Here is a 22,461-nt window from a genome sequence, read left to right as displayed (position 1 = left end):
GAATTCAGGCTTCCCAGTTCTCAGTTCAGTTCAGGCTTTTCACTGCACCCTTTGGATTGGTGTCTTGTTACCACATAATATCAAATAAAAATATGATCACACACATATAAAACATATATATTATTATTCTAATTCCCCTTTAAATAATTTGTGCATTTAAAAAGCATCAGGTAAAGTTTCAGTGAGATCAGGCTTTATAGTGGTTGCCATTCTCCCACTAAAGAATAACAGATGTACATCCAGTCATTCATTTATTTATTCAACAACCCTTCAATAAGTATATAAAGTGTGCCCTAAGTATCTAATGACACATATGTATAATATACATGTATATCATCCACCTTGAAGAGCACTATTTTATTTATTTTTTAAAGATTTTATTTATTCATGAGAGACAGACAGGCAGAGACATAGGCCAAAGGCAGGCGCTAAACTGCTGAGCCACCCAGGGATCCCCTAGATAAGACATTTTAAAGAATAACACACAAATAGTTCTCAACTAGAAAAATTACATCATTATAGAAACATCTTCAGTAACTCTTCAAAATCTTTGTTTCATCAATTTCTTCTTTTGAAAAGTTGCTTTCAAAGCAATTTATTGTAGGGGACGCATTGTATTTATTATTCTAAAACATAGGCCAGGTAACCGATGACTAAGAGCTACTTATTCCAAAAAAAGTCAATAAATTTGGAATATTAATTTATCTGCTAAATAAAACTGTGAAACATTCTTAGATTCTACAACTCTTATAAAGATTTGCAAGAGATACCATTGAACCTCAGAGATAGAAATTTCTATGATATAAAAATTTTCCTGGTCACTCCCTATATAACTGCAACATGTTTTAAAGATCCTAGTATATTTTAAATATGAGCTTTTATAAAATTAATCATATTGACGACTTCTGTAGCACTTTTGCACTGTCTTCAATTTATTTTGTTATACAAATTTGCCTTCAAATTATGCACTGAATGATTTTTATGGAAGGCACCTCCATAACCGTACCCTAGAATCCTTTCTTGGGTAAGATTATGTTAAAGCAGCTGCTTTCTCAATAGTGTTATGTACATTTTTCTCCATAAACACTGACTTTTAAAAAATTAAATAACTCATTTACCTTTGGGAACTTATCTCTATGATCTTCCTATTGGTTCTCCAAAGGAATAGTTCTTCATCTATGAAAATATCAAAATAGAATCTTGAAAATACTGTATGTTGGGACATACCAACAACATGTTCTTTTATTAAACTTTACAACAAACTTCCCCCAGCATGTAGTTTGTTCTAATATTGTTTCTACCAATTTCTTGGGGGTTTTTTGCATCTTAAATAATATTTTCAACGATATTTGCTAACAAAAAATACATTTTAGTTTGTTGCCAAGTGTACTATTTTAGCCATTTTTTTTATTGCATCCATGAAGAATTTTCTGAACATTATCAGAAATGCTTTAAATTGTGTAGTTTTAAGCTGAGTTGCTTGACTTTAACCATTGTTGGAAAAACAAGTCTAGAATTTTTTTGTGTTCTGGATGTGTTGTTATTAAATATCTTAACTGACCACTACTTCACTCTAACACTGGCTAACATTGATACTGGAGAGCTTGGTTCTTGTCTTATGGAGTGGAAGAGTGAATCCCCGCAGACAACAGGGAGTGAGCAAAGTGATAGAAATTTATTAACCAGACATCCAGAGAAAGCTCTCAAAAGTCAGAAAGGTTGGACAGGGTTGTCACTGAGGGCTTTTATGGTCTGTCTTTTACAGGAAACTGACCAGGGAACTCGGTAAATTTCTTGTCAATATCAGAGTGGATATTTAGAGCAAACATGGTGGACTTGTAACTATCATAATAACAAACAAGACGTTTTTGTAGATATCATGAGCCCAAACAAGGTGTTCCCTTCTCTCCGGTTAATACCTCCTCCATAACATTTCTCCACATCTGAGATTTCTGTGAGCCTAGAGGAGTGGTCGGTCCATGGCCTTGAGATTCTTGTGCCTTCTTGGTTTGAGCAGGGACTATTCATAACACCTTAATGACATATTTCTTTGTGGTCTGGTGAGTTTCTGCGATTACTTAGTAGCCATTAAAGAAGGATAGGGCTAACATTTTGGAGCTAGGGAACCAGGTTTATTTTTTCTGTTTTTACTGTCTTACTTCGGTTTTCTTGGGATGGGTAGGAGCCTGACTCTGGGGCCTTTCCCTTATCTTTCCCTGCCTAGCCCTGCCTGCCCCTAACTCGTTCCTACCTCAATATGATCTGCACAATATAGTAAAGCTCCTTTCTAACAACAGTGAATATAAATTAATATTCCAAATAGTCTTCTTGGTAATTTGGGATATTTTATCTACCTGTCATATGATTAGGCAATAATGATTTTTAATCTCACAAAATGGCTGATGAGTTTCTGTAGGATTATAGAGAAGGGTTAACTCTGCCATATTCTTGTTCTCTTGTACTTGAAATGTAAGTCTTATCTTTATTTAATAGCTTCCTTGCAGGAATATTTTAAAACTTGTGTCATTTTGTGGGAGTTAAAATTGGGTAATACCACGGAAATTAATCAAGCACTGTAAAACATTATATATTATAATATGCTGAGAGAGAACGAACATGTAAGGAACCATCGTTCCTTTCTGCCACACTGGGAGGTCCCCCGTTCAGTGGGGTCACCTCAAATATTGTATGAAACTCATAACTGCTTGGACTAGACTGGACCAGGGCACCTATGTTAACTGTTATGCTAATGTAGATTTTTTTTTTTTTTTGCTAATGTAGATTAAACATTAGTTGGTACTCATTTCCTTCTCATTTCTGAGATGAAAATAAATGTCCATAGATGTTTCAGCTGCCTTGGCAGCTACGTGCAGTTATGTCCAGGCACTGTGCCCTACAAGTACGAAAAAGGGCCCTGGAACAGAAGCATCCTTGGCAAGTTCATGGAACCTTAAAGATGCCAGTATAGCTGGCACATATTTCCATTAGAAATTGCTATAGAAGGCCTCCTGTCTTAACAGTGATAAAAGTGAAAAACCCTCTCTCCTGGGAACCCTGAGCATGTGGTTATTTTCCCATCATTAAATGATTAACATACTGGTCCTACTAGGACAACTTTGAACTGTCCTCTTCATATTTCTTCCTCATCCATTTCAGCTTTTCATAATGCAACAGCCTACTGACCAGTGTCTAGAACACTTTATTTAAATGAATAATTGCCACTGCCTCTCATGTGGAAGTTTAGTTAGAAATTATATGAAACTAATCTTTCTCTTCCTCTGAAATTGATCCTCCCAGGGAGAGAAGAAGAATTTAAGGAGTGTTAAGGAGAATTTGATACATGGAGCCTGTTTATTTTGACCTCTATGTCAGACCTAGGATAAAGAAAAGTTTTGTATTTTCTAGTGTGTCTTAATTTCATTTCTCCTTCAAAAAAGAGATAGTCTTATTTAGATATTGTTTGGGAACTGACCCTTGAACAGACAAAAGCATTTTAATGCTGCCATTTCTGTGTAACTTTAAACACATTTTTTCTGAGCTTCATTTTCCTTATTTGTAAAATGGAGTGCTATGTAATGAAATTTATGTTTTTGTAGATAAAAGGTGTCACCAGTTTGACAGGTGAATCTGAGACCCAAAGAACTGGTTAATAATGTATCTTACCAAACTGTAGATACTGTGTATTCAGATATCACATAGTAATCATGCAGTAAAGGATTCTCTACTCATCATCATTGTTCTAACTAGAGGAAGAAGTAATTGTCTTCTATACAAGTTTATTTTTTCTTCAGAAGTTAAGAAAGCACTAAACCAAACCTTTGGTTTATACAAATGAAAGTGAAGGGATCCCTGGGTGGCGCAGTGGTTTGGTGCTTGCCTTTGGCCCAGGGCGCAATCCTGGAGACCCGGGATCGAATCCCACATCAGGCTCCCGGTGCATGGAGCCTGCTTCTCCCTCTGCCTATGTCTCTGCCTCTCTCTCTCTCTCTGTGACTATCATAAATAAATAAAAATTAAAAATAAAATAAAATAAAAAACAAAAAAAACAAATGGAAGTGAAGAGCATGAAAGGCAAATAGAACAAGATGTGATACTTCTTTCACCCAGTGTCAATATTTATTTTTGATAAAATGCAACAGTTTGCAAAATGTTTGCAGTATCAATGATTAACCACAATTTCTTTGTTATGCAGTTTAATTAGTTTAAGGCAAATGGATCCTAAAATTATACGTTATACAAGGCCAAATAAAATGATTGTCTTGCTTAAATATAGTACAGATTTTTTAAAAAGATTTTATTTATTTATTTTAGATAAATAACATGAGTGGGGGAAGGAGCAGAGTTAGAGAATCTTCAAGCAGACTCCCTGCTGAGCACAGAGCCTAAGGCAGGATTCAAACTCACAACCTTTATTAATCAAGCACTATAATTAAAATCATCATCATCATTATTATTCATTATTATTATCATGACCTGAGCCTAAACCAAGAGTTGGTCACCCAAATGACTGAGCCACCCAGATGTGCCCAGATTTTTTTTTTAAGGAAAATACCTGAAGCTATAAAGAATTAATTGCATATAATTGTGTTGAGCTCTGTTTAGAGTGAGTGGACTCTGACTCTTTCAGGCATATTAATCTCTGTGCCTCAGTTTCTCCATTTGTGAAGTGAGGATAGTGTTAGGACCTATCTCTAAGGATTATTTTCAGGGTTAGAAATTATAAATATAAGTCACTTAACACAGAGGAAACATTCAGTGGTTTTAAAAAAAATTACTAGTATCACCTCTTGTGGTTATTTATTTAACCAACTTTTGTGAAATTGAAGGAATATTTGCTGTCTTCTACACAATACCTTTTAAAATCTGGATCTCAATGTCATTGGAAGGGCCCCTGCAGTCCTTGGGATCCCTCCCTGTGGGATGGCATTTAATGGTTTCAGAATGTGGCCTCACACTCCCTGAGTAAGAAGCCTTGCCCCTTTCCTTGGAAACAGCATATGGAAATCATCACAAAGAAAAGGAATCATTTCAAGTGCTTTGAAAATATAAAAGAAAATAAATTGTCCCTGGTAAGTAAATATAGGACACTGATCTCTGAGTAGTTAGGAGAACTCAGTGCCAGGGCCTTTGGCGAAGGCTAATGAGTACTTCATTCCCTCCCCCAACAACACCCCCGCACTCTTCTCTTCCAAATTAGAAGTTATTACTATATAAGGCTGCTTTTTCTAAGTAAATGATAATACATTAAGCTCTTGGTGTTTTTAGCTTTCCAAACAGTGATGAGTTATTTTCATCAGTCAAGATCAAACGAAAATGAAAAACAAAATTTGTGAAAGGCTCAGGCCTTGGGAGTCAGATATTGCCCTGGAACTCACCTTCATTTTATTTCTTTTGTGAGAAACAACATTTTCCATTGGATGGCGCTTAGCATGACTGATATTAGGTTGAATTGTGTAAATATTATATTACGTTTATTGGCTGCTGCAGGGAGTCCAAATGCAGTGACCCATTTTGGGTCTCCAGTCTCCTGGCTGCCTGCCTGCCAGATGGGGAAATGTTGATCAGAAGAGATTTCATCCTGAGGCAGAGCTGCTATCAGGAAAGGAAGCGCATCATTGTGTGCTTCCTCTGTGCCCAGATCACCCTGGAGCTTCATGCTGAGTGAGTTACCAGGGTTCCTTCAGGGCTGAGAGGAGACACAAATTCAATTAAAGATCCCGTTATGATATTTATTCCATTTTGTTCTTTATTACCTTCACTAGTCTGAGCCTCTGCTTCTTTCTTATTTGAGAAAGTAAATTCCTTCTCTATCTTCACTGCCTCCATTCTCTTAATTCTCACTCTTTATCTAGTTCTTTTTATGCGTCTCTTACCCCACAGAGTTTTCTAAGCAAATTAAGACATCAAATCTGATGTTGCTTTATCTGCAGAAGAAAGAGGAGGTACCCTGTGTGTGTGTGTGTGTGTGTGTGTGAGAGAGAGAAAGAGAGAAAATACAGGAAATTCTGCTAAGTCTCTCTTAACTAATTTTCATGGAAGGTAATAACATACTGGATTTTTTGATTCAGGCATGAGATGAACAGCAATGGAGGATTATTTGGTCTTTATAAGCATTTTCCGGGAGTGTGTTTTCAGTGGTTCAGCACTTCACTCCTAGAAACACCTTTTTAAGTTTTTTAAAGGCTTTTCACCTCCTTTCACTATTTCTGTTCTAAGCTGCTTGCTTCTTCCTGTGAGGCTGTTCTCATTTTCTCCCAACATGACATGTTTGTTCTTCCCCCAGTCCTCTGTAATTTTGCCCATGACCTTTCCTGAAGTAGAATGTTCTTCTATTTGTTTCTCCCAGGCACCTAGTAGGTATACAATAAAGACTGTTACTTTTTAGCTGATTGGTTAATACTGACTCCTCTTTGTAATTTACTAAGTGATAACACTGCATTCGGTCAAAAATAAATACATATTTGTTTGGAGAATTTTATAACTTCATCAGAACATTTAAGGATGAAAACATGAGTTGAAGTTCACGATCTGCATCAAAGCCAAGTGGGAACCTGAAGACAGTTATGCTTCGGGATTGAAGATAAGGTTGGAGGGCTGTGACAGAGATGGGGACAGAGGACAGCAGGGACTGGGGTGGCAGGGATTAGGGTCTGTAGCACAGCATGAAACAAGGAGATATTTGCTTTAGGTATTTACAATACTTCTAGACTGGAACTCTTACTCAGGCCCTAGGTGTCCCGGAGCCAAGGTGGCGAAGAGTGTTGTCAGTGTGTGATATACCTTCATATTTTGCACTTAAACAAGAAAATATTAATTTTGGTATGGACATTTCTAATTAGCATTTCTAGTTAAAAGGTTTGCATTTTTCCATACTTCTATTGGCACCTTGCTCTTTGAAAGCAAGACCATAGCTATTGGGATCTTCTAAAATAGTGCTCTTTGAGCATCTGCCTTTGGCTCAGGGTGTGATCCTGGAGTCCTGGGATGGAGTCCCACATTGGGCTCCTGGCGTGGAGCCTGCTTCTCCCTCCTCCTCTCTCTCCTCTGCCTCTCTCTCTCTCTCTGTCTATCATAAATAAATAAATAAATAAATATTTTAAAAAATAAATAAATAAAATGTCTTATCTACACACCTAACTAGAAAAAAAAGAATTTCCTTTTTTTTAAGATTTTATTTATTTGACAGAGTACATGTATGTGCAAGCCCAAGTAGGGGAATGGCAGGCAGAGGGAGAGGGAGAAGCTGGTTTAATCCTGGGACCCTGGGATCATGACCGGAGCCAAAGGCAGATGCTTCACTGGACTGAGCCACCGAGGTGCCCTGAAAAAAAGAATTTCTAACAGGTTTTCAATCTTTCAAGTAAAAAGTATCAGTGAGATTTTAACACTAAAATATTAAAATGTAGCCTATTTTTATTAGTTTGTAAGGACAAAATGTGATTATTAAGGAAAATAGAAATCTACTCCTCAAATTACAACAAAACATTTGCATTATCGGTTGGAAATGAAAAATAATTTCTAGTTTGTGTTTTATTTCTTCAATATGGATCTACCTATGTTAAGAGGTTATCTTTTTCATCCATGACAATCTTTAGATTCAAGTATTGAAATGAATTAAAATTTCACTAGACCTCTGAATTATATATACCACATGGGGTCATACTCGGATTTTCAGAATCATAGGGTCTATTAATCACATAAGTCTCACTGAAAAAAGAAACTTCTGGTCAGTGAGAATGAGAAGCCTTTTTGTGCTGTCAAAGTAAAAAAAAATATATTAGTTTAAAAAATATTGCTGATTTTATCTTTGTTTTATTCTTAAAATTTTTTTTGATATATTGTATTTAGTACACAAAATATTAGCACAGTATTACATATATGTATATGTATCTCATTTATATATCCCATATATATATACACACACACACCATTCAAATGTATATGATGTATATATAAATGGACTACACTTAAAACTGTTTTACTTAAGGAGGCCCAATCAAAACATTTTGGATATGACTGGTGTAATGGAAGAAATAAACATGTGTACAAAAATTACAGCCAGAGGAAGCAAAGTGTACAAGGGCATGCAGTGAAACCTGTGTGTGATAAAGGGAACACAGCTGAGCAAATGGTTACTTCCCTCTGACCAGAAAATTGACTCAGATCTCCCAGAGAATGGACTCTGAACACAGTTGTCCAGAGTGAGTAAAATTTCTCCCAAGTGTGTTAGGGTAGGTGCCAGAGGAAGGGGGGCACACAGCAGGAATGAATCTTAATAGCTAGAAAGGCAGAGTGTTTTGAGAAAACTGTCCTATTTTCAAATGGCTAACTGCTCATTTAAGAGAGTTCCAGGTGATGGGGCTGGACAGTATGGCAGGGACCAGATCATGGAGGGTTATGGGTGCCACAGTGGAGTCATAAGCCAGTGAACAAACCCTGGTTGTGGGGAGCAGCTCAGAGCATGGGCTTTGGCATCAAACTGGCCTTGGTCCTGGACCTACTAACATTTACCAGCTGTGTGTTCTTTTTATTTAGTTAGTTAGTTAACTTCTCTAACTCTCAGTTCCCTCATTTGCAGAAAAAAAAAAAAAGAGGTAAAGCTACTGTGTACAATATAATTCATAAAGTGCTCAATTGTCTGTACGTAATAAGATTTCTTCAATGTTAATGGTTCTTTTGATGACTATGATGGGGGAGACTTTGAAGTATTTTAAGCAGTGATATAACAGGTGATTTAGAAAAATCTCTCTGGCAGCTCTCTGTAGCACAAATCTGAGGAATGTGAAACCCAAAGCAGGGAGAGAGTTAAAAGGCTTATAGTTATCTGAAAGACAAAGAGAAAGGGCCTGGGCTGAAGTCCTAAGTGAAGGCATACAGAACAGGAAACAGACCAAGAGCCATGCAGGAGGTAGAAAGTCAGTACCCAGTAACCATCTAAATTCACTGACTTTATACCCCTTTGTGAAAATGAATAAAATACACCAGACCCACAAGAGTTGTGTGTGTAGAGTACAAATCCTGGAGCCAAATCCAGGTCTAACCCTAACTACTTCTGTGACCTGGGGAAGTCATTTAACCTCTTTCTGACTGTAATGGGGATCTCAAACAATGATAACCTCACAGAATTTTCACATCATATTTAAAAAGTTGTTAAAGAAGTGCTTGCATTCAGGAAACATATAGGAATTTCTTAAAGAAAATTATCTCCAGGGAGATCCCTGGGTGGCTCAGCAGTTTAGCGCCTGCCTTCGGCCCAGGGCATGATCCTGGAGACTCAGGATGGAGTCTCACGTCGGGCTCCTTGCATGGAGCCTGCTTCTCCCTCTGCCTCTGCCTCTCTCTCTTTCTGTGTCTCTCATGAATAATAAAATAAAAATCTTTAAAAAAAAAAAAAAAGAAAAGAAAATTATCTCCAGAAAATACTATTTCATCAGTAAGATGTTTGGGGAAAATAACACTCATTGGCTGTTATTATACTTTTCTTAGGGGGCGCCTGGGTGGCTCAGTGGTTGAGCATCTGCCTTAAGCTCAGGGCATGATCTCGGGGTCCTGGGATGGAGTCCCACATTAGGCTCCCCACGGGGGGCCTGCTTCTCTCCCTACTTCTGTTTCTGCCTCTCTGTGTCTCTCATGAATAAATAAATCTTTTAAAAAATTTCTTAGGGAAAAAATCATCTGTATCCTAAAATGGTGAAATTCAAGCCAGGAAAATTTTGGTAAAGAGAACGAAGGAAGAGTAGTAAAGGAAGGAGTATTGCCTAGGCATAATTAGAGAATAAACCTGTAATTCTTTTCAGGAAAACTCATCCACTGCATCGTTTTACCAACCCAGGACCCACACTGCTTCCAAATAAAAGCAGAAAAGCTAAACATGGATGAGCAGGATTATAAAAACCCAAAATCAAGGTTAAGAAAACTATTTGTTGGATAATCAAGAGACAAGTACTTTTGCACAATGTTTCAAATGCCAAATCCAGAGTGTTTTTCAATATATTTATCTGAAACACACCACATTTAAAAGCAAGTTAAGAAAACTACAAACAGACCATCATAACACCAAACTGGACCTACTATTGCCAGTGATCTGTCACATACCAATGGATTTCACAAAGACATTGAAGACAATTTGCTGGCCAACTCTACTTTTTAATAATAAAAAAGAATTAAAAAAAAATAAAATGCCTAAGGTCATTCAATACTATAAATATGTTCTCATTGAGATGGTCAAACAATGAAATAACTAATACTTTGTTCTCATATAAGGCTTTTAACATCATGATGTTCTTTACTCTTAAGGACTGGGCTTTTAAATTTTTTTTAAAGGTTTTATTTATTTATTCATGAGAGACACACAGAGAGAGGCAGAGACACAGGCAGAGGGAGAAGCAGGCTCCCTGTGGGGAGCCCGATGTGGGACTCGATCCCAAGACCCCAGGACCACGTCCTGAGCCAAAGGCAGATGGTCAACCACTGAGCCACCCAGGCATCCCTGGTTTTTGTTTGTTTTTTAAGATTTATTTATTTATTTACTCAAAAGACAAACAAAGAGTGTGTTTGTGAGCACACAAGCATGCAAAAGAATGGTGGGGAAGGGCAGAGGGAGAGAATCTTCAAGCAGATTCCCCACTGGGTGCAGAGCCAGACCCAGGGCTCCACCCCACGACCCATGAGCTCATGACCTCAACAGAAACCAAGAGTCAGAGGCCCAACCAACAGAGCCACCTAGGTGCCCCACTCTTAAGGATTGTTTAATGAAGCTATGTAGGCATTCTCCATTTCCTTTTATAAAAGTCTCATGTCATTCATCATGAATCTAGTAGAATAGACACAACACAAATCTTGGAATCCATGTATTTTTTAGGTTTAGCTACAAGTAAATTGGTTCACTTTCCAATCTTGTCTCTCATTGCACATGACCTTGGAGATGCATTTCCCATAATCCTTTTCCTCAAGCCCATTAAAAGAAGAAATTGTTCCTATTTTTAAGAGGGGATCCCTAGGTGGTTCAGCGGTTTAGCGCCTGCCTCCAGCCCAGGGCGTGATCCTGGAGTCCGGGTATCAAGTCCCACGTCAGGCTCCCTGCATGGAGTCTGCTTCTCCCTCTGCCTATGTCTCTGCCTCTCTGTGTGTGTGTGTGTGTGTCTCTCATGAATAAATAAATAAAATCTTAAAAAAAATTAAAAATAAATGTTTTTAAGAGTTAAATCTTAGATGGTAACATGCTATTTCATACAAACTCTAAATCACAGTTATGGCAGTTTTCAGCATTACTATATGATAGCCTGTTCTCTTTATCCAAACTGAAGCAGAGAGTAGTATGATGCCCCTGCCACAGGAGAAAGAATTATATTTGATTTTGGATTCCCTTATATAAATTTTTGCAAATAATTTTTTTTTCAGAATCAGTTCTTTTTTCATCAATAAACTGAGAGTAATTAATTAAACTGTCTACTCAACTGGTATTAAATGAGATAACATGTTAATATACTACGATTATAAGATATACACATGTAAAGTATTTTTAGCTAAATATATAAATTAGCTTATATTCTTGGACACTTATTAACTGATGGAGGGAGATTAAATTATTTTGGAAACCACTACTATTAGAAATATACAAATATTATTCAATTAGGTATAATATGTAGGTCACAATGATATTACATACCTTTTGGAATTTGCAATAGGACTTTCTTTAAAAAACAACAGTCATCCTAGATTAATATCCAGTAAAAGTTCAGAATACTTATATTTAAATTGAGAGCTCTGGACCCTGACAATAATGTTCAAGAAACACTTTTTTAGACTAACTGAAAGTATGTACCTACCTAATAGCAAAACACACACCAGGTTATTAAAGTGCTGATTCACATTCCACAAAAGAGAAAGAAAAGAAAAAAGAAGTAGCTTACATTTCTTCTTTTGCCCAAAGTCAGATTTTCATTCATTCAACCTAGATAAAATAGCTTCGACGTGATCATCTCTGGAAGTTATATGAGTTGGTGGCAAGTTTTCAAGCTAACATATATCAAATACATGTGCTTGATAATACGACCATGATGGAACTGGTGTTTTTTAGGAGTGTCAACTCATTCAGTTATAAACATGAATTTTTCATTTCTTCCAGCAACTGCTTTCAAGTATGATAAAGCCTAATCCCCCCCTTAATAATACTTTGGTCAGATCCCATGCATTTCCGTTGGCTTTTGGGTATTAAAATAGTCTAGTCCAATTACGGCTTCAATCTAATGTCTGTTTCTGGGCTCTCTCCCTAAGCGGCCCAAGAGGTTCCAGGGCTTGGCACCAAGAGGTGGGTGTTGTCTGGTCTTTCCCTACCTCCCTCTAGCTTCTCTCAGGTGGAAGGCAGGAAGACTGAAGAAGGAGTGGGCTGGTAGATATAGTCATAACTGAATGAAGTGACATTTCTCTCTTTCTGGTTGTCGCACTTCTTTGGTTAACACTGAGTGGTCATCTCTGTCCTCTCTGAGGCTAGTGTCCAGATGCTGGGGCGCTTGTGTGGTTTCTTCAAGGAGCCCTGGAGAGCTTTACCACAGCACAGTTCTCTACCGTGGGAAACAGGGCTCCTGCCCAGCTCCCTTCCAAGCTCCCCAATAGTTCCTTAGGAGGCCAGCTGGCACCTGCTGGTCCCTAGCTAAGAGTTGCCTATCTGGGTCAGGTACTGGCAAGGTAGTTCAAATCCCACCATTTTCTATGACAGTCATTCACCCCTGGGAGATGCAAGGATCCTTGCCTTACCAAACAGTTAAGTTCCTACTCGTTCTCTCTCATTCTTTCTATCCATCTCATCTCTGTCTTTCTCTCTCCCTCCTCTTGTACCTTTGTTCAATTTTATTCCCCACACCCACCCTTCCTTACTCTCATCCCACCATTCACATAGGTACTAGGTAGGCCACAATTTTTTTTTAAATTTTATTTATTTATTCACAAGGGACACAGAAAGAGAGGCAGAGACACAGGCAGAGGGAGAAACAGGCTCCATGTAGAGAGCCTGATGTGGGACTCAATCCTGAGTCTCCAGGATCACGCCCTGGGCTGAAGGCAGTGCTAAACCACTGAGCCACCCGGGCTGCCTGGTAGGCCAGAATTCTATTGACAAAGAAGACATCCTGCTAGGGAATATATTGCCAGATGCCCCTCTTTCAGGCACCTTCAATCTTTACAATGATCATTTTTAAGCTTCCCAGCACCTCTTTGCCTCCTGGCATTCCATAGACCATGGCTTCAGAAAGGGAAAACTCTCCCATTACTAATGATGACTTTATCATAATGCTAAAGACTCAAACAGTTTATGCGTCTCTCTGGTCCTCCTCTTATATCAGCTGGGAAAAGGACAGTGAGGAAGTGTTAGACCATATCATGTCACCCTTTAGGAATCCCTGTGGTGACATATCTGGCCTCAACTTTCTATAGCACTGGTTCTGAATCTTAACCACACATTAAAATTGCCTTCAGAGTGTTTATAAATCTTGATACCGGGGGGATGCCTTGGCTAAATAAATCACATTTGGATGAAGAGCACACTATTTTTTTTTTTATAAGGTTTGTTTTTTATAAGCCTACCTTTATTCTCTCAGGCACCTGTTTCTACCAATTCAGAAGTAGAAGTCAAATTTAGGATCAAATCCCACTATTTCTTACAGCATAACATTTGGCAAGTAACTTAGCCTTTCTGGGCCTGAATTTCTTCATCTCTAAAATGAAGATATTTTTCAAACTACTTCTTAAGTGTTGGGGGTCATTTGGAGAGAAAAATACCTGCAAAGAAAATACTGCAAAAAAAAAAAATTTCCTGAAAAGAGCTTGATAAATGCCCACTACATACATGTCATGTTCCAATAATGGTAAAGTTTATGGCATAGTCATTATCTCAGCTGATTGTCTTTCAACAAACAGTGATCTGTCTTAAAACACACAATGTCAAAACAAAAATTTTAAACAACATGCTTAATAGATTTACATAGTGTGTACTGGACTTGTATAAGCATATTTGTTTTTAGAATTTCTAGAAAGCACTCAAAAACTCAATAAAAAATGATCAGTCATGTTGTCTAACAAAGATGTTACTAACTTTCCATATGTAGTAAGGAGCACTTATCCTCAAATACACATATCCAAATGCATTAAAGTATTTCTTTTCCCTTTAGAAATAGCTATGTTTCCAGAATTATTTTATTTGAAACATTTCAGAGACCTCACTGATGGTACTAATGGATAAGATTATGTTATTTGATTGTACTTTACCTAAATAACATACCTTTATTTAAAGTTTTAAACAGAGGGCATACAGAATCATTAAATCCTCTTCTGCCTCATAAAATAGATGATTACAATTTGTCACCTCAATTTTAATAAAAGTTCTTTGAAACCTTGAATTGAAATTCAGGGGCACCTGGGTAGCTCAATAGGTTAAACGACCAACTCTTGATTTAGGCTCAGGTTATGATCTCAGGGTAGTGAGATCAAGCCCTACATCGGGTTCCACACTAGGCATGGAGCCTGCTTGAGATTCTCTCTCCCTCTGCCCCTTCTCCACCCTATCTCTTCCTCTTTCCCTCTCTAAAAAAGAAAAGAGAAGAGAAGTTTAATAAGAGAATAATAAATACCATAGTGATCTATATGTTTTGAAGAAAGCTTAAAGTTCTAAACATTCAAACATATAAAGGATACAACGGAAATATTTCTCTGTTCATTATTTTCAAAATGTGAGTTATTTCTGAATTGTTCATAATATTTGTTTGCAAAACAAAAATTTCTCCTCACTTCTTTATATGAAGATTTTCCAAAGTGATCTGTCAAGAGCATGTCCAGAGACATAGCCATGTAAGTATATGTTCCAAAAAAGAGTTTTGTTGGAAATCCCTGGATGGCTCAGCAGTTTAGCGCCTGCCTTTCGCCCAGGGCATGATCCTAGAGTCCTGGGATTGAGTCCCACATCAGGCTCCCTGCGTGGGGTCTGCTTCTCCCTTAGCCTATGTCTCTGCCTCTCTCTCTGTATCTCTCATGAATAAATAAAATCTTTTTTTAAAAAAAAGAGTTTTGTAAAGTAAAATGCTAATAGTTTTTCTAAGAATATCTGTATACATACAATGAAGTTTCATGTTGAAAATGTGTCTCAGTAAATGTTTCTATGAATGATCTCCTGAGGGATCCCTGGGTGGCGCAGCGGTTTGGCGCCTGCCTTTGGCCCAGGGCGTGATCCTGGAGACCCGGGATCGAATCCCATGTCGGGCTCCTGGTGCATGGAGCCTGCTTCTCCCTCTGCCTGTGTCTCTGCCTCTCTCTCTCTCTCTCTCTCTCTCTGTATGACTATCATAAATAAACAACAACAAAAAAAAATTGAATGATCTCCTGAAAATATACTTTACAGAATATTGTTCTATAACTGTATTAGAATGCTTGCTTTCTATCACATGTATTTAGAGCATAAATTAAAAGATATATAAACACTTAAAAACCAGGCAACTGTTATTATTTGAGCCTCTTAAAAATTCAATTTAATCTTGAAAACAAAGCTGAATTTTATGTCCTTGAGCTTCAATGTCAATGAAAAGCTTGATTATTAATGCTTCTATTAGTGATCCTTAAAAGTTTGAGTTTGCCTACAGTTCAATCAGCCAGCCAAATACTAAAAATGTGTGAACATCTCTCAAAATTGATAAAGGTGTCACTAGAAGGCTGTTTACTGGGAATTATAAAGCTACTCAACTTCTAATCATTGTTAATAACATTAGACTAGGGTTTTTTTTCTCACTAATTCAGCTTGATCAATTTTCATTCGATACAGAACCATGAGAAATCTGAACATCAGATACTTTATAACAAGTCAAACTGTTGTTATCTATAGAACTGCTTTGTACCCTTCCCATTTTAAGAGGCCTGTCAAGCACTGTCTGATATTTCCTTTTCTTTGCTAATATATTTTTTCTTTAATTCCCAAATTTATCGTCTGCATGTTCTTCAAAACTGCAAGCACTGTGTTTGCTAGCAACCATCTTTGCCCAGCCTTCCTGCCCTGTTCCTCTCCCATCCTGCTTCTTGGAGGCAACTTAGCCCTCATAAGTATCACCATGGAAAAGGAGGAAATCTATGCCATGCAACGTTCACTTCATTGAGCTGAGTGACCATTACTGGAATCGAGTTGACTTGAAGTTTTAAATGAAAAACAGTGATCCCACTGAGGACATGGCCTTGATAACATAGAAAGTGACAAGCACTTTGTTCCAAGGGTTTTCTAGAACAAATAATGCTAGTCTAAGAAATTAAGTATAAGTTTGAATTAAGGAGAAAAAATAGACCAGCAAAAGTAGGCATTGCCATGCTAACTCAGAAATTTTATCTTCTTTAGAAGGCTCTCTAATCACCTTTAACACAAAGGAAAAAACTAGACTGCACACTGCAGTCTCTCTCTCTCTCTCTCTGTCTCTCTCTCTCTCTCTCTCTTCACACACACACACACACACACACACACAAGGATTAAGGCAAACATCCAGATGCTTTCATAATGATATTTTAGAATAAACAATTACTCATACTATCACAAACTAGAAAATTAAAACAAATATCCAAATACTTTAATAATTTTTTTAAAAAATCACAAATATGTTTCCAGGGCATTTTAGGAAAGTTGACTTGGTGGAAGAGCAAGATTGAATTTTTGACACACACACATCATAAGCCTCTCTGAATCCTGCTGATAGAGATGTCATCAGCAGAGAAATGATCCCAAGCACACTTCACTAGCAATTTGCCTTAGTTCTTCAAAAAGAATCACCGTATAATAGTTCTGCTTTGCAATAAACACATTGAGGACGTTGGAGAAACCCAATACCCACTCTATTCTTAAGATCTGGCCACAGAAGAACTAATAGGGAAAAACAGCACCCAGCCACCTTTGTCTCTACAATTTAACTGGTAGGCAAGAGATTCTAAGTTGTACTATTAGAACAGTAAAATACTAGAGCAATAGAGAATCTCACTGAGGGAAGAGTACAATTTCCTCTTTACTTCCTCTTTTCCTACCTCACTCAAAAATTTTTTTCTCCCTCTACACACACACACACACCACCTCACAACAGATGACTCAGGAAGGGTGAGAGATTTGTCTCCGGCCCGGCTACAAGTTAGATCAGAGCTGGAATTAGAACCCAAATCTCAGTAACTGGAGCCAGCCAACTGCTATTCCAGACCCAGAACAAATCCAGTTCAGTCTCATGAATTCTGCACACTCCAAATTAGGTATCCCTGTTTCATCTGATGTTTCCTGCCATCGACTCCCACAGCAACACAATGAAACCATCTTTCCAGATTCTTCAATTACTGCTAGTTGGAAGCAGAGGAAAGTTACTTAAACTCTCTGGGCTCTTTCTTTATCTAAAATCCGCAAGTTGAACTGGAGGTCTCTGAGAAACTTTCCAGTTCTAAAAATTCTGCTTTTCACCTTCTGTTTTATGCTTCATTCTTGATGTTTGAAATTTTCACTAGGTGGCAGGATTCCACCACTGCATTGTGAAAGGATTTTGCGATGGAAGCCCAGGAGCAGAAAATTTCATAGAAATTCCTTTCCTCACAGTGAACATTAAAAAGAAAAAAAAAGCCAAGAGAAAGAATAACTACAAAGGCCAGTAGTCCACATATTTCCTAAGACTCTAGATCCATTTTTATATATATAGTGGAAATTAATCAAACATGTTCTTTTATACAATACTACAATTTAGTACTCAAATCAGGTAAAATGCTACTTAAATTTCATGCATTTTAACATTTATTGTAGCTGACTTCCAATTTAGACAATATCATATCCCCTCCAGAAAACTGGTAGCAAGAAACAAGCAAAGGATGGGAACATCTAAAACATTTAAAATTGTTATTAGATGCATTTCAAAGTTTCCTATAAGTTACTTACATTATATTTCTAGTGTCTTTGAATTTTATTTTGAGCACTTAGCTAGACGAGTACGCATGATGGAATGGAATAGATTTTTGCATTTATTTGTCAAGTCCTTGAAAGAATATTCTTTCAAGAAGATTTTCTGACATCTTCATAGAGTATTTAAAAGAATCGTCCAAAACCGGCCTTTCAATAAATGTTGCACTGTAAATATCACTACCAACGCTTTCTACAAGTCCCCAAAAGCCAAGTCAATAGGTTAGGCTGTGAGCATTTATCTTCTCCCAGAACCAAGTAAAGTAACACGAAACAATAACTCAACTGCAAATTCTAAAACTGCCTAGAAGAAACTTCCCAAGTGTCTTGCTGGGTGTCAGAGGAGCTGAATTAACTAGGCTTTTTTTTTTTTCTCTTCAGCTGATAAATACGGCACTCTCCCCCCCCCCCCCCACTTTCAATTACTGGTTCATTACATAGATGCTATATGCTACTCCAAAGTTTTTTCGAAACACGAACAAACCCGCATCCTAGGAAAATTTAACATCAGCGCCAAACTCAAACTAATATTTAGACTCCTGAATCAGAACTTGAAAAAACCATCAACAGGTTGCTCTCACTCCTTCGCAGCACGGAGCGGCGACAGCACCTCTTCGGCGGTCCTACCTTAGCCACTTGTAAGGGCTGCTGCTGCTCCTTGCCACCTTGCAATCTGAACCCCCAGGGCGCCCCTCCGGTCATGGAAATGCAGATAAAATCCCCCGTGCCCATTTTCTCTCTTAGTTGGGTGGCATGAAGAGCTTGAAAAGACAGACGAGGCTTGGCTTGGGGCGCAGCTGAGATGTGTCCTGAGCTGCAGGCGCCTGGCCGGGAGCAGCACTGCGGCGCAGGGAGCCCGAGCAGCCGCTGCGGCCGCCGCTGGCCGGGCCCGGGAGGCAGGGGCGCTGCGAGCACCGCGGGCACAGCCCACTGGCGCGTCACGCGCCTTCGCTCGGCCCACTGCAGGCCAGGGAGGGAGCCTCGCTGCGGGAAGGTCCTCTTTGGGGGCGCGGTGGGGGCGGGGAAATCAGAGTTCTCCAGCGCTCACTGATTTCCTGCCCGCTCTTAAGGGAAAGAACGACTGGAAAACTTCCGTTTAATAATCCTATGAATGGGGGATCCCTGGGTGGCTCAGCGGTTTAGCGCCTGCCTTTGGCCCGGGGTGTGATCCTGGAGTCCTGGGATCCTGGAGTCCTGGGATCCTGGAGATCCGGGATCGAGATCCGGGATCGAGACCCGGGACAGAGCTCCAGGATAGAGACCAGGGATGGAGACCCGCATCGGGCCCCCTGCATGGAGCCTGCTTCTCCCTCTGCCTGTGGCTCTGCCTCTCTCTCTCTCTCTCTCTCTCTCTCTCTCGTGTCTCTCATGAATAAATAAATAAAATCATTTTAAAAATCCTATGAATAGGGCAGCCCTGGTGGCTCAGCGGTTTAGCGCCGCCTTCAGCCCGGTGTGTGATCCTGGAGACCTGGGATCGAGTCCCACGTCAGGCTCCGTGCATGGGGCCTGCTTCTCCCTTTGCCTGTGTCTCTGCCTCTATCTCTCTCTCTGTGTCTCTCGTGAATAAATAAATAAAATCTTTAAAAAAAATCCTATGAATAGTAGATACCACGAGAAGGTTCTAATCTCTAGGCTGCGAGAGTGAGTGACATCCTAGAATATGAGCTCTGACAACTCCACTACCAGACAATCTGATTTTCTCAAATAAATATTTTGAGAGTGACCCCATTGGTGATTGAAACAGACAAAAGTCCAAGAGGGCGAAATTATTTTTCTCTGCCTTTACTGTCTAATCCCATAGGAAGAGGAAATAAAAGAAAGCAAAACGTTTGTTTTTGTTTTTTAAAAACCTCCTACTCTGAAAAGTACTTTTTTTGAACTATGAGATACGTCTATATATTTTAGAGTTGGAGGGAGGGAGGAGGAAGGGGAGAAGAAAAGAATTTCCCCCTGGAAACTGCATTCTTTTAACTATGTCTCTTGCATGGTTTGGAGTATTTATTTTATTTTATTTAAAGATTTTATTTATTTATTCGAGAGAGAGAGAGAGAAGCAGGCTCCATGCAGGGAACCTGATGTGAGACTCGATCCTGGAACTCCAAGATCACACCCTGGGCAAAAGGCAGGCACTAAACCACTGAGCCACCCAGAGATCCTGATTTGGAGTATTTTAAATTTAAACAAGTGTTTCATTTTCTTCCTCCCTCAGCAGGAAAAAAACTTCTTAAACCAAAATAGCCAACTACATACAATATCACCTACACGTTTCTTATTTTTGTAGTCCTTCATCACAGTGTTCCAAGTCTGGGTGGTCCAAAATACAAGTTGATTTTACATGTGGTCCAAAGCATTTTAATGTTTTAAATCTGAATACGATCTACCAAAAATTGTACAAATGGAACATTTGTATTTTCCCATATTTTTATTTTCCAAGACATTCATCCACATTAAAACATACTAAATAAAGAAAAGCTTGGGAAAGTTAGCTTGTGTTACATGTGGTACCAGACAAAACTGTCTTCCAGATAGTTTCAGTACTAGGACGTGCTCTGCAGCAAACCTTCCTTTATACAATCTTGCTCCCCAGAAGTCAAATGTGTCGAGTGGTTTTGTTTGTGCCTTCTCCCTGGAGTAAGGAAGACGACATAATGAGAGTAGTCGGTGTCAAAGGGACTCTTTGAAAGGCATGAGACGAGACACACATCTCTAGTTTAATTCTCTCCAAAAAGGTGAATTGACAATACCCAAATATTTTTTTGAAAAACAAAAAAAAATTGTATAAGTAACATCCTAAAATATGAAATCTGAGAATAGAAGAAAAAGAACTATTGACATGTGTTCTTTCTCCTTCCACTTGTCTTTGTATTTCTTAACCCAGTCCAGTCTAGCTTTTATCCTCACAATAGGAAAAGCTCTAAGCAAGGTCACTTACTACCTCCTTGCCTTTATGAGCACTTGAGATTATTGACCGTGTCCTCCTTAGATTGTCTGCTCTCTTAGGCTTCTATTCTAGGATACCAAACATGACATCTCCTCTTGCCTCCCTAGCCACTCTTCGGTCACCTTTGGCAGCCCTCAGCTTCTACACATTCATTAAATGTGTGCGTTCCCTTCCAGGGGTATGCCCTGGTCTACTTTTCTCACCTTACATCCTTTAAATGGGTTCTCATATTCACCCCACAGAATTTAACCTGCCCCCTCAAGCTCAGATGTCACTCTAGGCCAATATATTCAACTGCCCATTATACCTGTTTGTAGGTAGCTATATTACAGAAACCTAACACTCTGTATATTCAAAATCAAGTTCATTATTTTTCCTCCGAATTCTGCTTCTTTTCCTGTGTTTCCCATCTCAGGATAATTGACAACCTTATCCCCCCTTTATTTTATGCCTGGTTCCCCTCAATCCTGACTTAAATGTGAATATAATGCTGGAGGTTAGAACTGGGCAAGGCAACCATATTGTGACCATGAGATAAAGCTGAAGATAGCTGCAAAGACTCCAGTTCTGGTTGAATTAATGCAATAGCTGTCCACCTCCAGTCTCCATATTGTGAAAAAAAAAAAAAACATATTGTAGGTCCAGTTTATTGTTTCTTGCAGCAGCACACTCCCATCTGCTGTACTTCAGGAACAGCTGCTCCATCCAACCAGTTCCTCCAGAGAACCAAGGACTCAAATATTGCTCAATTTACTGAAGATTTACTCTGTGTCAGGAACTTGACATATAGTATTTTATTCATCCACAAGTAACCATGCTATGTACTTAATCATAGTGTCTCCCTTTTACTGGTAATTAATTCAGCCTTAGATTCTAAGCTGTAGAGATCTGAACTTTTGCCTGCCTGAATTCAATATGCTGGTTCTTATCATTGCTATCCTGTTTCCAGGACTGATGGACTTCCTAATGCACATCTCCTGTGTCCAGTTACTCATTAAGAAGTATGGCTCCAACTTTTAAATAGACTGTAGATCTGCCCCCTTCACTCCATTCCCACTAGTATAATTCCTTCTATCTCTGGCCTTGATTTCAACGGTCTTCTAATTCGTCTGTCTCAGCTTTGTTTCCACCCTCAATTAATTTTTGACTTCACAGCCAAGGTGAAATTTCTAAAATGAAATATTTATTTCTCCCTTTGTTTAAAGTCTTCAAGGGCTTTCAGGATAGTCAAAACTCTTTAATATAGAGAATATGTTCTGCCCCTACTCCTCACTTCTTCTCTGACCTCATCTCTCACCTTGAATTTTATGATTCAGACACATGGAACTACTTTTAGTTTCTTTAACCTGCTTTGCTGTTCCATCGCCTAGGTCATGCTTCTTACCAATCCCGTCCTTTCCACACACAGATCACCTGATAATTCCTACCATCCTTCTGGCCTCAGATTACATATCACATTCTCCAGAAAGCCTTTCCTAACCATCCTCCTCTGCCCCCATGTCCAGGTCAGGTGTTCCTTCCATGTGCTGCCATCACCCTGTACTTTCTCTCATTCGAATGGTCTCTTAAATTG

The 22,461-nt window shown here is 38.7% G+C and overlaps 1 protein-coding gene across 2 annotated transcripts in view; it reads right to left on the bottom strand.

The window, feature by feature from the left end:
* Positions 1 to 18,864, bottom strand: part of SYNPO2 (synaptopodin 2) — a 180,944-nt gene extending 162,080 nt beyond the window's left edge. The window contains exon 1 of one of the 2 annotated variants that reach the window (XM_041758950.1): positions 18,572 to 18,864. In XM_041758950.1, coding sequence (XP_041614884.1) covers positions 18,572 to 18,676 — 105 coding nt within the window. In that variant the 5' untranslated portion in view covers positions 18,677 to 18,864. The remainder of the gene's footprint in view (positions 1 to 18,571) is intronic. The other variant, XM_041758951.1, reaches the window with a different exon arrangement.
* Positions 18,865 to 22,461: the final 3,597 nt, after the last annotated feature.

Source organism: Vulpes lagopus, chromosome 6 (genome assembly GCF_018345385.1).
Source record: "Vulpes lagopus strain Blue_001 chromosome 6, ASM1834538v1, whole genome shotgun sequence".
Classification (NCBI taxonomy): domain Eukaryota; kingdom Metazoa; phylum Chordata; class Mammalia; order Carnivora; family Canidae; genus Vulpes; species Vulpes lagopus.
This window is presented reverse-complemented; position numbering and strand designations above follow the sequence as displayed.